General features: G+C 30.3%; 2 protein-coding genes and 1 pseudogene across 2 annotated transcripts; 1 reads left to right on the plus strand and 2 right to left on the minus strand.

Annotated features, from left to right (window-relative positions):
* Nucleotides 1–1,655: 1,655 nt before the first annotated feature.
* LOC122854981 lies at nucleotides 1,656–8,700 on the minus strand (annotated as a pseudogene).
* Nucleotides 8,701–11,932: 3,232 nt separating this feature from the next.
* LOC122854987 (ADP-ribosylation factor-like protein 2) lies at nucleotides 11,933–13,100 on the plus strand. Its single transcript, XM_044156057.1, has 2 exons — nucleotides 11,933–12,216; nucleotides 12,285–13,100. Exons 1-2 carry the CDS (start codon nucleotides 12,152–12,154, stop codon nucleotides 12,772–12,774), a joined length of 555 nt encoding a protein of 184 aa, XP_044011992.1. The 5' UTR covers nucleotides 11,933–12,151; the 3' UTR covers nucleotides 12,775–13,100.
* LOC122854991 lies at nucleotides 12,876–14,991 on the minus strand. Its single transcript, XM_044156061.1, has 4 exons — nucleotides 14,632–14,991; nucleotides 13,653–14,568; nucleotides 13,150–13,563; nucleotides 12,876–13,081 (listed from the first exon to the last, which is right to left on the minus strand). The coding sequence occupies exons 1-4, from the start codon at nucleotides 14,842–14,844 to the stop codon at nucleotides 12,876–12,878; spliced, it is 1,749 nt and encodes a 582-aa protein (XP_044011996.1). The 5' UTR covers nucleotides 14,845–14,991.
* Nucleotides 14,992–15,977: the final 986 nt, after the last annotated feature.

Below are 15,977 nucleotides of genomic sequence, written 5' to 3' on the forward strand. Positions count from 1 at the left end.
ATTATATATATTATTATACAATATTATTGAAAAGAAATAAAATTGTTATAGAATTATCGAAAATATAAGATGCGATCAAATACAATATTAAATACTCTTTTTACTTTAATCAATATTTTTCAAATATTACAATTGTGAAGAATCATATTTTGAAAATGGGTTAGAAATGAGTTGAAAATTATTCACCATCAGATCCATTGCATACGTATATCCATATCATTGAACTTTGTACATTTTCAGATTTTTTTTTTACTTCTTCATTATACAGCTAATCATATATTTATGATTGAAATATATGTAAAATTTATAAACTAGTTTATTATAACTAATTTGTAAGCCTTTTTGTCTGTCAAACATATAAACAGTACACTGCCAATTGTATGAAGATAGTTCTCAAGTGACTTAAAGACATTGAACAGTCACTTGTTTTTATTTCTTTTATTAATGAGAAATAAAATTATTGTTTTTTACCACACATCAATAAAAAAAAATAGCTACACGTAAATTATATCCACGTGAATAATACAGAATTGAATAAAATACTAAAATAATTAACAAAACTACAAAATATTCATCTTAGAAATATGTCTTTTGTAATATGTATTTTTTTTTTATTATTTTGTCATGAGCATAAAATATACATAGAAAAAAAATGAAAATAATTATAAAAAAAAATATTGAGACAAATATCTATATAAACATGTTGTAGATACTTCCATATGGGATAGATAAGATATTTCACTGAAATGTATACTGGAAATATCTGGGATATATCGATAAATGTATCCAGCAAATGTATATATAATTTAGATGTATATATATTTTAGATAGATATGGATAAATCTTAGATACATCAAAGATATATCTCGATTGAGATCTATCTGGTCTACAAAATGAGATATATTTTTTTCCACGCGGGTAAGATGAACTTATAGAACGTTTATATAAGTTTTTGGCCGCTTTCTTATAGAAATTTTATAATAATAATGAAGAATGCCAAAAAATATTTCTTATAAGTGTATCTTATAAGAACATTAAGGTATGCCTAAAAAAAAAAAATTAAAAGATTATTTGTTGTGATCAAATAAATTTTGATTAATAAATAACAGAAAATTACGAAATTTTTTTAGCATTTTCAATATGTTTATTTATATGTGGAATTATTGGAAAAAGGTAAGTGTTATTGATATCAATTAATATTTCATATTTGTATAAACCTATTGAGCGATTTGTTGATTTTATATACGACGCTCCCGTTCTATTTTTTTGTAAAATGTTATCAATTTTCTTAATTATTATTAATTTCGAGTATCTCAGATGTTCGATTATTTCATTTTATATAAAATATTGATTGTTATGATATAAAGTTTCATGTTTTTACATATAATGAGTTTTTTAAATATTAATTAAACAAAAATTTTGCTATTGAATATAAATTTTTTTCTAAATTTTCATAAATGATTCTTATTTTTTTATAATTATTAGTTTTCGATAAACTAAATTTTCTTTTTTTTTTTTTTTTTTGTAAATTTCATTTTTTACAAACATTGATATATTTTAAACATGAAATTTTTCTTTTATCATTAACAATTTATTGTGACAACAAAATTTTATACTTATATAAAATTTAGATGAAAAAAAATTCTACTGTCGAATTTGATTTATCTTGTTGATATTTATAAAAAAAAATTTGTAAACTATTATCAACTTATATCAAGTACCTGAGAAATCATTTATTTATCGATCTATTATAAACTTTTTGATAAACTTGTTACGATGATAATTTAATGTTGTTTTAATTTATTTTTAATCTCTAGATGAATTAACATTTCACTATCGAATATGATTTATTATATGGAAAAATTAATATTACAAAAATAAGATTCCTCAACCAGTTTATCAGGTAATTGATATAATTTGATGATTCAATCTATTTAATTAATTATTTCTTGTTACCATCAAAATTTTCTTCCTTTTACCTAAACTTAATTCTATAAGTGAGCTAACTTATCTAAATAAAATTTATTTTATTATATCATAAGTGTTTGTTGTGAAGATTGCTTCCTAAATCAGTGACCGTAGTGTGGCGCGCTCTCGTGGTCGAATGGAACCACTCACATATACGTAAGAGACTTTTATGGAATTTTTTTTTTTATCTTCTACTGTTGATAAACCATTCTGAAAAAAGAATTGAAAATTATACAACTGTTATAGTACATCAAGATCAACATTGTAAAAATTATAAAAATGAGAAAAGATTAAACTTACCTAATTTTTCCCAATTTACATTATTCCAATTAAATTTGATTGCTGCCTGAATTTTTACGAGCTGGATTGCTGCCTGAATTTTTACGAGCTGGATTGCTGTCTGAATTTTTACGAGCTGGATTGCTGCCTGAATTTTTACGAGCTTGCTTGCTCACTTTTGATGATGCTGCGTTGCATGCATTCGTTATGCCATTCAGAACAAATGATTTATTTGCTTGTGGATAAATTTTCTTAATACTTTCTGGAATAAAAAATATTAACTAATCAATATACTATAAACATAGTATGAATTCAATAAAGAAATCAACATGGTTACATATCAAGATATAAATTATCGAATAAATTAAAAAAGGAGCGTGAAAAATTACCGTAAATGGCTGTTATAATTCTTTCGTCGATTCCAGGTTTGGCTGCTCGATTTAAAAAAGCGTTAGATTTTTTTCCAGTGCGTGAATGTGTCGCTAAAACTGTTTCAGGTACTAAAAACTTAAGAAGACGAGAAGCATAAGATGCTTCCTGCTTTAGCATCGTTTGTGGATTGGGAATTAATAGATACTGACTAGCTTTTACATATACTATTCCATGTAAATGCTTCCAGCGCTGTAAGTTATAATTAATTTTATTTTATATTTATTTATATATCACAAGAAAATATATTATAGAACAAAAAATGTTTACCCTTGGCTGGGCTCTTAGTTCATCCAAATTCAAGCCAACCCCTTCTGACACTTCATGATTGAATGGTCTGTTGGGATCTATGTTTTCTTGTCGTTCCTGAAAAAGTTTATTTTGATATAACGACTATCTAGAAATACTATTGAATAAGGTATGTGAAAATATTATATAAAATGACTAATAATATTATACCAGATTATGATTGGTATCTCGAAGCACTTCGTCATTATTATCGTCGTTACTGTGGCCAGATTGATCATCAGAGAAATCATCATTTTGTTCAGCATCATCAGTCTGCCGTTGATCGAAATTCTGAAAATCAGAAATACCCTGGCAGAACTGGCGTGATCGCTTTTGTCGCCAAAGCCAGAGCAAAACCAGAGCAAAGCCAGAGATAATAAATACAGAATATTAACGATATCAAACGTTAATTAGGGCTTTATATAGATATATTATTTGAATTCAAATATTATTTAACTTATTTTTAGCAATAATATTGATGTAAAGAGATAAATATAAGTAGAACAAGTAATGTAAAAGTTGACAGATTTTGACGTTTTGAGGTTGACTTGAATCGACTAAACACAAAAATCCCTAGCGTGAAGCAATAGTAAATCCAGACCTTTTCCAGAGTAAAGCCAGACTTGTAAAAAAAACATTTATTTATAACAATATCACTAATTATTAATAAACAATAATAAATTAATGAATTTTAATGACTTTTAGAGACTTTTTTATTAATATAATTAATTTTTCGCTATTAAGGTACAACTAGGGAAAATTAAAAATAATGACGATTTCACGAATTTTATAGAGTAGATAATTGAAATAACGATACACCTTTTTCTTTAATCAGTTTTTTTGTTATAAGATGTTTTTTTGATTAATTAACTGTTAAAGATGGTCCTTTTTTTTGAGGTTAAACATAGGCTCTTATGGAAAATGATGTTCGGCTTTTCATAATACCCCATCGAAATACTTGAAAAAATAATGCCATATTTACCAAAAACTAAAGGATAAAACTAGAAAAAAAGACGAAAAATCATCACCCAAATTTAGTATAGGTTTTAATATTCAATTTTAATTAATAGAGGATAATAAATTTTTGTCTTTGTCTAAATACTTGAGTAGGAGTGAGAAACAGTATTCTCTTTCTAATCTTTCGTCCTTTTCGCACTCATGAATATATAATGTTTTTAGCAAACATCCGCCAGATGTCTCTCATTTTGCCCTAGTTGTACCTTAAAAAAAAAAAAAAAAACACATCAATCTCTGGCAATACAAAAGCCAGAGGAAAGCCAGAGTATAACGCCAGACTTGTAAAAAAGACATTTATTTATAACAATATCACTAATTATTAATAAACAATAACAAATTAATGAATTTTAATGACTTTCAGAGACTTTTTTATTAATATAATTAATTTTTCGCGTGAAAAAAAAAAAAACATCAAGTCTGGCTTCACTCTGGCTTTCTTCTGGCTTTTGTATTGCCAGAGATTAATGTGTTTTTTTTTTTTTTTTCACGCGAAAAATTAATTATATTAATAAAAAAGTCTCTAAAAGTCATTAAAATTTATTAATTTAATATTGTTTATTAATAGTTAGTGCTATTGTTATAAATAAATGTCTTTTTTACAAGTCTGGCTTTCCTCTGGCTTTGCTCTGGCTTTTGTCTATAAATTTTTTCTATTTGAGCGATCGATTGTAGGAGCACCAAACTTAATCATATTTTTTTGTTGACCAGCCATTTCAGTATACGTCCCTTTCGATATTAATTTTGCTTTTACATTGACAAGCCACTCATAATTGATAGGGTTTTTTATATATGATTTTAAGTTAAGTTTAGTATAGTTTTTAGGCCACTTTAATTTTACCATTGCATTTGGTTCATTGTTGAAAAAATAATCATCGTTTAACCATTCATGTAATCCGACAAACACTTTTTCATTCTCATTTGTCTCAATCAATTCAATCAGAATGCAAGTATAATTTTCAATATTATTTGTCATTGTTAATTCATAAAAAATTAATCGTGATCTAAAAAAATAATAAAATATTTACTTTAATCAAGGACAAATTTATAATTATACAATTTTTATAATTTATATTAGCATACATATATAATATCTGAAAAATTCGTAAATTTATGATGAGTTTTTTGTAAGAAACTATGGATTAATTTAAAAAATTTCAACATCAAAATTTAATCATTTATTTATTGAATAAATATTGTACGTCAATGTTGTGCGATCGGTTCCTTTCCCCAGAGATTCAGATTGTCGTCGAAAATGATCTACTGGTGCTGGTGTGAGCCAAATAAAGCCAAGCTCAAGGTTATGTGAGGTAAGTTTATTTCTTCACATAATTTTCCTTTTTCTGATCAAAATTATTAGTTTACTAGTTAAAAAATATTGATATTCACAGATATATTTATGAAAATCCATTATGATGAATCTCAATATGAACAACATCGTCAGGATGGATCAAAAAAAATTAAAACCAAATGCAGTACCAACTTTGTTTGGTGATGTTTTGATAGATTATTTGAGTAAAATCCACCAAAATAAAAGTAACGTGAGTAAGAATAAACATTGAATTTTAACTTATATTAAAGTTGTCTTGATAAAAAAATATTAATAGTTATTTTTTTTTAGTACATGATGTTAGTTGGACTTCATTTGAATCACTGAAGCAGTTGTCAACAATAAACTTAGGTAAATCTTTTTTCAGACCATTGCTTGATGTAATTATCGATGAATATACCACTGACAACAAAAAGAGTTTATTCAAGTTACCAAAGTCTAATAATACCAAATCTTTACCAAGTGATGAGCAGCAGATTGAATTGCCACTAGTAAACTTAGATAGGATCATTTAGTATCAATTTTTACTCATAATATTTATCCTGATACTTTCAACAGTTTTTTATCAATTCTTGCTGATGAATTACAAGCAGAAATAATGAAAAAATATAATAAAGGAGTTATTAAATTTAATTTCATGCTTCAAAATCAACATCGTCTTTATCACCATGAAATTTCGAGTTTAAACTAGGAAGTAGAAAGCTTAAAGAAAATAAATATTAGTTTTGACTGTGAATTACGAGTTGAATAAGAAAAAAGGATACAGTCAGAAAGACAACGAGAAAAAATTAAAAGCAAGTTTAACAAGCTTCTTAATGTATTCGAAAAACTGTCCATTTTTAAAAAACCTTTTAATTGAGTTATTTTATTTACTTATTCATAGTATGCGACAGGCAAAAGCCTACTGAAGCCAAAAAAATATATTTTGTTGTCAGATAAAAAATTGTATTCGATTATTTTATTTTTATATTAAAAAAGAAAAAATTATATTTTTTGAGTAACTTATGTTTCACTTTTTTACAACTATTTATATTAAACCGTCTGCTAACTTTGTCAATTTTTCAGAATATTTAATTAATTATTAATTGAAAAAAATTAAGTGTTAACTTCTTGTTATATACTGTTTCTGTTATAGACCAGATGTAAGCTATAAAGATGGTTTAAATAGTGCGCGCCTAGAAGTCGGCCATGTTTGGTGCTTGTGCGACGACCTGATCCCAGCAGTCCGAGGGCCAGTTTTTTCATCCATAGTTATAGAAATCTGCAGGCTCGACGCTCTGTAACCTATAGTTAACTAACTAATGATTAAATTACCGACTGTCTTCGATATAATTATAATTTTATAGAAAAAAGATGTCGCTACGTTGATATTATTGATTGTTTATATATAGGTATATTTGTTCATATATTATATTTTTTCATAATTTTTTTAATATTATAATTAAATTATTTAATTAATTAAATTACATTCATATGATACTTCATAAAATACAATTCATCGTATCCAATATGAGGATTGAGAGCAGTGACTAGCATCAAACTTTCATTCATAATTTTGTCAATGTTATCAATATTTGATTCAATTCCATCAACACAATTTTTAGTAAATGCTGAAGCATCATCACCAAGAAGTCTTGTTGATCTAAGTGTATTTGCAACCATAACTGGTTTCAATACATTTAATTCAAAATGTCCATTACTACCGGCAATCGTTATTGCTTCACATTGAGCTGGATTAACTTTACCAGGCATTATTGAACATTCATTCTTTCATTTTCTGGTAAAGATTTGGAAAGTCAATTCATTGCAAAAATGTTAATTGTGTTAAATGTAATAATTTGGAGGTTTTTTAAATACCTTCATTATTGATACAGCAAGTGTATTCAAAGCACCATGCACTTCAACAATAGCATCATGTGCTGCAAGAGCTTCAAATTTATTTGGAGTTGTTACAAATGGATAACTTGTTAATTCAGATATTCTTTTAGCTGTTTTTTCAGCAAATCCTTTTCTTAGATTGAGACCAGTACCAACAGCAGTACCACCAAGAGCAAGTTAAGAAAGTCTTGGTAGAGTACCTTTTACTCAACAAATACCATACTCAATTTGTGTTGCATATCCTAAAATAATAATTGTATATATTTTTTTTAAACATTTCTTGATTTAATAATTTTTTAAAAAAATATTCACCAGAAAATTCTTGACCCAATGTCAATGGTACTGCAACTTGTTGATGTGTTCTTCCAATTTTAATGATATTTTTTCATGCATCAGCTTGACATTTCAATGAAGCATGAAGTTTTTTAAGTCCAAGTAATAAAATTTTATTTATTTCCAATGCAACAATACGCATTGCAGTTGGAAATGTATCATTTGAACTTTGTGACATATTAACATGATCATTTGAATGAACAGGTGTTTTTGATCCTAATTCACCACCAAGAAGTTCAATAGCATGATTTGATATTACCTCATTTGTATTCATATTTGATTGTGTGCCTGAACCAGTTTGCCATATAACTAATGGAAAATGATCATTGTATAATTTACCACTTATAACATCACCAGCAGCTTTACTTATTGCATCTGATACTTTTGGATCTAATCGAAATTCTTCATTAACAAATCCATTTGACATTTTTTTGTGGTGTTTGTATACAAATAAATATGACATTTGTGGGGTTATATTGTTTATATGTCACCATCGTCCATATGGTGACATCTAACGTATAGTAACTATTCGTCGTTAACGCTGTTATCGATAGTTATCCGATAGTTAGTTAACTGAGGTAGTTAACGTCGAACCAGCAGATTTCTATTGGGAAACGCACTGTGGGCGTGGCCAATCGCTGTAAGCAGTCGGCAAAAAAAGAAACTAAATACACACACCCAAGTATATCCCATTAACATTGAATTTTATTGTTTATTAAAAAAATGTTATTAACTATTGAGTATATACTTTCATGGGCACGAAAAACGAATTCCTCACGAAATTCCCTTGAAGAAAATCGTATTATATATGCGGAACATATTACGAGTATTGGTGTAAAAATTGATTCAAGTGATGAGTATCATGTGTTTGCCACTTGATATATTATCAAAATGTGATTTTACTTTGACAGGTTGTTGTTTGTCTAACCTCGAAAATGCATAGAAACTCAGATCTCTATTTCTCCTGGAATTACTGTTGCACCCAGAAACGTAAAGTCTTGTTTTTTATTTTTTTTAATCAATTTTGCGGAAAATTTTGTACCAGACCTTTTAAACAATTCGTAAAAATATTATTTGTTTATTAATTTAGCATATATACTGTGTATACCACATATGAATGGGTGTATGAAATAGTTTCCAGAAATTTACCACCAGACGTCGTGGTGAATTGTGCGTTTCCCAATAACTATGGATGAAAAAACTGGCCCCGATTCACAGGGCAAATTTTTTACAATTTAGGGCCTTTTTTTGCCGCTGATGGCGCTTGTAAAATTTTTTTTATATAGATTTTACATACAAAAGCTCCACAAGCGCCGCCAGTGGAGGAAAAAAGCCCTAAATTGTAATGCCCTGTGAATTGGACTGCAGCCGTCTATTAATCTACAGACCTTGGTACGCATTGTAAAAAAAAAGCGATACAAGTCGCGCACGTTACCGGGGTACTACTAGCGCCCCTCAATTATGCGGCGATCACATAGCGGAACCATAGTAGAAGTACTACAGGTATGGCAGTAGTCCATGCTTTTTTCGTCGCGTTCTGCGCAGCCTTATTTTTTCAACCAATCAAGAACGCGCCATCGAGCTGTTTTGCTTTTCTTTCTAACACGCAATCTCTATTATAAGATCCTCTCTCTCTAACATACTGTTTTGACATTTATTTTTTATATTGTTGTAAATACTAATAAATATATGTGGAGCATGTTTATAAAAAATAAAAAAAACCAAGACAGTTTAACAAATAAATTATAATATTTTCATTGTTGTTGTTTTTTTTGATGCCACAAACAATAGAGGTTGTGTTGTATATATTATACTTGGAATCATTTATTTAATATAAATAATTAATTTTTATTATTGATGTATGTGAATCATTATAAAATATACCAAATCTAGTTGAATAAATATGATAACTTTTGAAAAATTTAAAAAAAACTTGAAAATTTTCTTAACAAATTTGTATCGCGCGCGCATAAAGTCTTCCATTTTTGTGGCGAGAAGGCGACCTTTTGATTGGTTGATTCACAGCGGCCAAACCAGGCTGCGCACTGCCATACCTGTAGTATTTCTACCATGAGCGGAACGGTTTTTTGAGGGAAGTTTGTCCTCCAGCACCCGTATTCACGGGCAAGGTCCCTAGATGAGTTACCGGCAAGAAGACTAGAAATACAGGAGGACTTACTCCCTATCTCGCCTGTATATGAAAACCGTATCGCTATGTGGTCGCCGCAAAATTGAGGGGCGCTAGTAGTACCCGGGTAACGTGCGTGACTTGTATCACTTTTTTTCTACAATGCGCACAATACAAACATACTCTGACAAACATCATGTGTATAATCATGCTCTATTAGTGTTTGTCAGAGTATGTTTGTATTGTGCGCATCGTAAAAAAAAAGCGATACAAGTCGCGCACGTTACTCGGGTACTACTAGCGCCCCTCAATTATGCGCCGACCATATAGCGATACGTTTTTTTGGGGCACGCACCTGTATTCAGAGGATGTTCTCATTAGGGCGTTTTTTTTCCGATGGTGGCGTTTGTGAAGCCTTTCTATATGAAATCTATATAAAAAAAATTTTGTCAAGCGCCATCAGCGGAAAAAAAAGCCCTAATGAGAACAATTTTGCCCCGTGAATACGGGTGCTGTATTTCTAGTCTTCTTGGTTACTGCACCCGTATTCAGAGGATGTTCTCATTAGGGCTTTTTTTCCGATGGCGGCGCTTGTGAAGCTTTTCTATGCAAAATCTATATCAAAAGCTCACAAGCGCCGCCATCGGAAAAAAAAGCCCTAATGAGAACATCCTCTGAATACGGGTGCTGGATTTAGACAGGTCATCCGAAGCTAGAATTTGGGACGCCATATTGGAGATCAGTAGTTGTGTGCATGCGTATATGTACACAAGATAGGTACGTATGTATGCGTGGATAGTCACACACATTCACACATGTTTATCAATGTTTATATTTGACATTGTCTGACGTTGAATTGAATTTAATTTGTTAATTATAGATACTTGATATTTAATCATAAATGCAATTTGTGTGATAATATTAGTACTCCTATATTCAAATAGACAAAGTTAAATTAATATACTATCATAATTATATTTTATTTAAAAGAAAAAAAAAAAAATTTGTTCAGGTTATTTTATTCAATAATATTTTATAAACATTAATATTCTTATTATTATTTTATTTCATATTCATATATTGATCATTAATGATGATTACAGATGCAAAAAAAAATTTTAATCATTTATTTTGTGACTGCAATTCATATAACTTGACGCCGTAGCAGTTTGAATTTGCGCGGCTCCGCCATATTGGGGATATCGACGATTTTACTTCGGATGACCTGCACCCGTATTCAGAGGATGTTCTCATTAGGGCGTTTTTTTCCGATGGTGGCGTTTGTGAAGCTTTTCTATGTGAAATCTATATAAAAAAAATTTTGTCAAGCGCTATCAGCGGAAAAAAAAGCCCCAATGAGAACAATTTTGCCCCGTGAATACGGGTGCTGTATATTGGGAATCATTCTAGGGACCTTGTTCACGGGGCAAAATTGTTCTCATTAGGGCTTTTTTTTCCGCTGATGGCGCTTGACAAAATTTTTTTCAATTTTTTTTATATAGATTTCACATAGAAAAGCTCCACAAACGCCACCATCGGGAAAAAACGCCCTAATGAGAACATCCTCTGGGGTGCGTTCCGTGGCTACCCAGTCCGTACGAACTTCAAAATGGCGACGAAAAAAATGAAAATCCTAATAATGTTAAAAGTTACTATGATACATCACTATAGCCAGAGAGAAGGCCAGAGATTTATAATAATTTAAAATATTAAGTATTACTATTTTTTTTAGGTTTAAGTTGGCAAAGTTTCTATTTAGTTATTTCAAATCTGTCAAATAAATTGGCTAATGTCAAATTTGATCAGATTGTTTTTAAATTAAAAAAATCAGATCTACCACAACAAATGATCAAAAGATTTCCAAACTCCGCCATTTTGAAGTTCGTACGGACTGGATAGCCACGGAACGCACCCCAGGGCAGCGTTCGATAGCTGGCCGAGGCCAAAAATCTGGCCGTTTTTTTATCATAGTTTATTTCATATGCTTGTAGTGCCAGCACTGCTCCATTATAATTCAAAAATTTATTTTTTTGAAACGACAACGAACAACAACAACAATCGTCATTTCGTCAATCAACATTCAACGTTGAGCTGCCTGATGAATGTTTGTCAGATTTGACTTATATATGGTTACGAGTAGGTTGTAAGAAAGAAGGTTTACAGGTGCTTATCTATATCATCACTGTATTAATGCCCCAATAAATATTGTTTATTTACAGTGATGATATAGATAAGCACCTGTATTGAGATTTTGTGCCTTTGTAGTTCTTCAAACAACCGTACGTCGCTAGCGCCATAAGTGAGCCGTAAGTGAGACGGAACTGAGCCGAGACGACCATCGAACACAGCTATCGTATTTTAGTCTTCTTGGGAGTTTGAAGTTTTCTTGAGTATATTTTTTATAGGGTCCCCCGTCCCATGGATATCCACCTCCATGTAGAGTCCACTAATTTAAATATTGCCATCGTATTTGACAGTAACGTCGTAACTACTTTATCGGGAAAATGGGATTACTAACCGTTTTAAAAAAATTAAAACAAAAAGAAAAGGAAATGCGAATATTAATGCTGTAAGCGAAAACAACATAGATGCTAGAAATTATTTATTAAAATGATAACTTGTTAAAATTATTTTCAGAGGTCTTGACAATGCTGGTAAAACTACTATATTAAAACGAATAAATGGCGAGCCAATTAGTGCAATATCACCAACTCTTGGATTTAACATAAAAACATTAGAACGTGATGGATTCAAATTGAATATCTGGGATGTTGGTGGACAAAAATCACTGAGATCGTATTGGAGAAATTATTTCGAGTCAACAGATGGCCTCATTTGGGTTGTTGACAGTGCTGACAAACGAAGAATAGAAGATTGCAAAGATGAATTGTACAAGTTGCTACAAGAAGAACGTCTCCAAGGTGCCAGTCTTCTCATATTTGCAAATAAACAAGATCTACCGGGCGCATTATCATCAGCTGAAATTGCTGAGGTACTTCATTTATCAAATATAAAAACTCACAATTGGAAAATACTTAAATGTTCAGCCATCACTGCTGAAAATCTTATTACAGGCGTTGATTGGATTTTAAGAGATATTGCAGCAAGAATTTTTTGGCAAGATTGACAATTTTATTGATTTACATATATAATATAGATATAGACAACTTCAAGTTAATTAATCAACTTTTTTTGTATTAAATAATATATTGAAATCATTTTTATAGTTTATTTAGGAAATGTAATCGATTTCCTTTTTTTTTTTTCTTCAATTGGTAATATCAATTTTGTATCTGGAAATTCCTTCAAGTAACATAACTTCAAAGCCTTCTGATCAACAAAATCTTTGTCAATAATAAATGCATTGATTATTTCATCCACCAACGAATCACTCAATTTCAATTTATACCTATCGATAGATTCTCGAAAAGTAGCTAATGAAAAAAAGACAAATTAATTTAATTGACAAAATTTATAAAAAGAAAAAATAGTAATGAGAAACCACAAGCAACGAAAATCTCTTCAAGTTGTATTACAAATTGTCCAAAGTCCGCTTTTAACTTTTTTTTTTTCGAACTCAACGCTTCAATATTAGCTCTCTTTAAAAATATTCTTCTTTTATCTGGAAAAATTGAGTTGTAATCACCTAATATTTTCCCCAGTTTTATTATCAACCATGGTCTGCTTTCTTTTATTTTATTTAAAACTGGTATTATCACTCTGGTCGGTGACACAGTGTCAAGATTAATAAATTCAAGTTTAAGCGACGGTGAGTTTTCAGGTAACAATGCACTAACAATTTTTAATGCTCCTGCAGCACCAATTGGATTATTTTGTAAACATAAAATTCGAAGAGCCAAACTATTTTCTAAAGATTTGGCGATTCTTTCTGCACCTGTTTTTTTAAGTAAATTTCCTATGGAAATTGGTAAAAATAAGCGTATCAATCATTCATTGTTATAAATTAAAAATGAAAATGATGTCTAAATAAGAACAGTGAAATACCAGCAAGATTCAAGTTGAGTATTTGTGTAGATGTATCAATAAATTTAGCTAAAAATGTAGCACAATCATCTTCCAAGTAATTACATGACATATCTAGCTTAGATAAACTTTTACTCCGCACCAATCCGTTAATGAATACTTCCCAAAACTTTTGGCTGAACAACAAATTTCTCGCTAAAACTAATTTTTTGATAGAAAAGTTTTTTGAAAGTAGCCTAGTGAGCTCTTCAGCACTAGTTTCTCCAAGTTTATTGTTAGATAAATTCAGAGTTTTCAAAGTATTGCTCAGACAAACACCAGCGACAATGTGTTTTAAGCCAACACTGCCAAGTTCACAGCCACTCAAATCAAGATGCTCCAACGAGCGAGCAAATCCAATACCTTTTTTAAGCCTTTCAGCTCCTGCCATTCCAATCTTGCAGCCTTCCAAGTTTAATGATAATATTATAGCATTTTTCTCCAGAAGACTGTTTAAGTAACAGCATGCATCAACGTTTAAATAATTATCCTCAAAGTTCAATTTATCAACTGATTCATTGTAGATGAATGCATCACAGAAAACAGTAACAAGATCACAGCGTTGGAAAATAGCTCTATCCGAGATTAACATATCATCGACTTCATGACTTCTTGGTAGTTTCATACCATCGATTGTATCAATAATTTTTTTAAATGTATCATTTTTATATGTTGGTGATCTTGGAAACAAAACCCAAAATCCTGGAACAAGACCTGGATCTTCAGGAATTTTACAGCTGTTGTGTATCTCATTAAGTTTTAATTGTGAATCACTTATTGTTATTCCTGTTATACATAAACTTGAACTATTTACAGATGATATTGATGGACTTGGCTCTGTATCTTTAAGCGTTATTATTGTTTCAACTGATTCACAATGATTTTGAACTTTATTTAGCTGATAACAATAAGATTAATTAATTTTTTTGATTATTATGACATTTTTTGGAGAGATAATTACCCCGAGAAGTTTCGTTAATGAATGTCTTGTTTTTTCTGTAAAATATTTTTCAATTTTTTTGTTAACATATGGTACGTAACCAGCAGGGTAGCTAGTTACATTTGTTGATGACAGTATTGAAATTGTTGGTGCTGATGACAATGATACAAATGCTTCTTCATATAAGTTTTTCGAGGAATAATCCCAATCGTAATCATCATCAAAAAATTTCATTTCGAAAATGTTGCAAAAAAAAAAACTGGGAATTTTAAGTATAAAATGAATAATTTATTAAAACGACATTTTAAAATTTACAATTTGAGTCTTTATTCGCCGAATTATAATGCTACATAGAGTGAAACCGGCAGTCCAATTCACAGGGCAAATTTTTTACAATTTAGGGCTTTTTTTTGCCGGTGATGGCGCTTGTCAAATTTTTTTTATATAGATTTCACATACAAAAGCTCTACAAGCGCCGCCAGTAGAGGAAAAAAGCCCTAAATTGTAATGCCCTGTGAATTGGACTGCTGGGGTGCATTCCTTTAATAAAAAATTTTTTTTCGTTTTGCAATTTTGCCCTGTAATACCGACTAAAAACTAGAAACAGAAACAACGACAAAAGTGATAAATGTCTCTATGCAATATTCCAGGCTTTTCAGTTTACGATAATGTGTGGTACGACCTATGTGACAATAACAAACAATCACAACAAGTTAATTTTCTATCTATATTTCAGTTTGATATAAACATTGAACAGTTATCCATCTAATAATTGGAAGCCAAAAAAAATAATGTCATGTGCCAGTACTGCCACTACAAGAAACAGCTTTTTCCTATAAAATTTTGGCCGGTATTACAGGGCGAAATCGCAAAACGAAAAAAAATTTTTTATTAAAGGAATGCACCCCTGCAGAAAAAGTTCATGAGAAACCTTCTGCACATGCGCGAATATTAAAGCACACAGAGGCAAATTGTATATCTGTGTGAACAGATTCATTCCCACTCACAATTCTTTTACACACAGATATACAATTTGTGTGCTTTAATATTCGCGCATGTGCAGAAGGTTTCTCATGAACTTCTTCTGCCGGTTTCACTCTATGTACATAAATTTGAGATGATTAGAATGAACTGCCGTCCTGAAAAAAACCAGAAACTTAGAAAAAAAAACGAAGTTCCCCCGCCGGGAATCGAACCCGGGTCTCTTGCTTTCCGGGCAAACGCCTTGACCACTAGACCACAGGGCTTCTTATTTTTTCTAAGTTTCATCAAGTCAACTCCGACGTCCTTCTATGCGTCAATTCATTTTTTGAAAAAAACAGGGCAAATTGTTTACAATTTAGGGCTATTTTTTGCCGCTGATGGCG

Source organism: Aphidius gifuensis, linkage group LG4, assembly GCF_014905175.1.
Source record: "Aphidius gifuensis isolate YNYX2018 linkage group LG4, ASM1490517v1, whole genome shotgun sequence".
Lineage (NCBI taxonomy): Eukaryota > Metazoa > Arthropoda > Insecta > Hymenoptera > Braconidae > Aphidius > Aphidius gifuensis.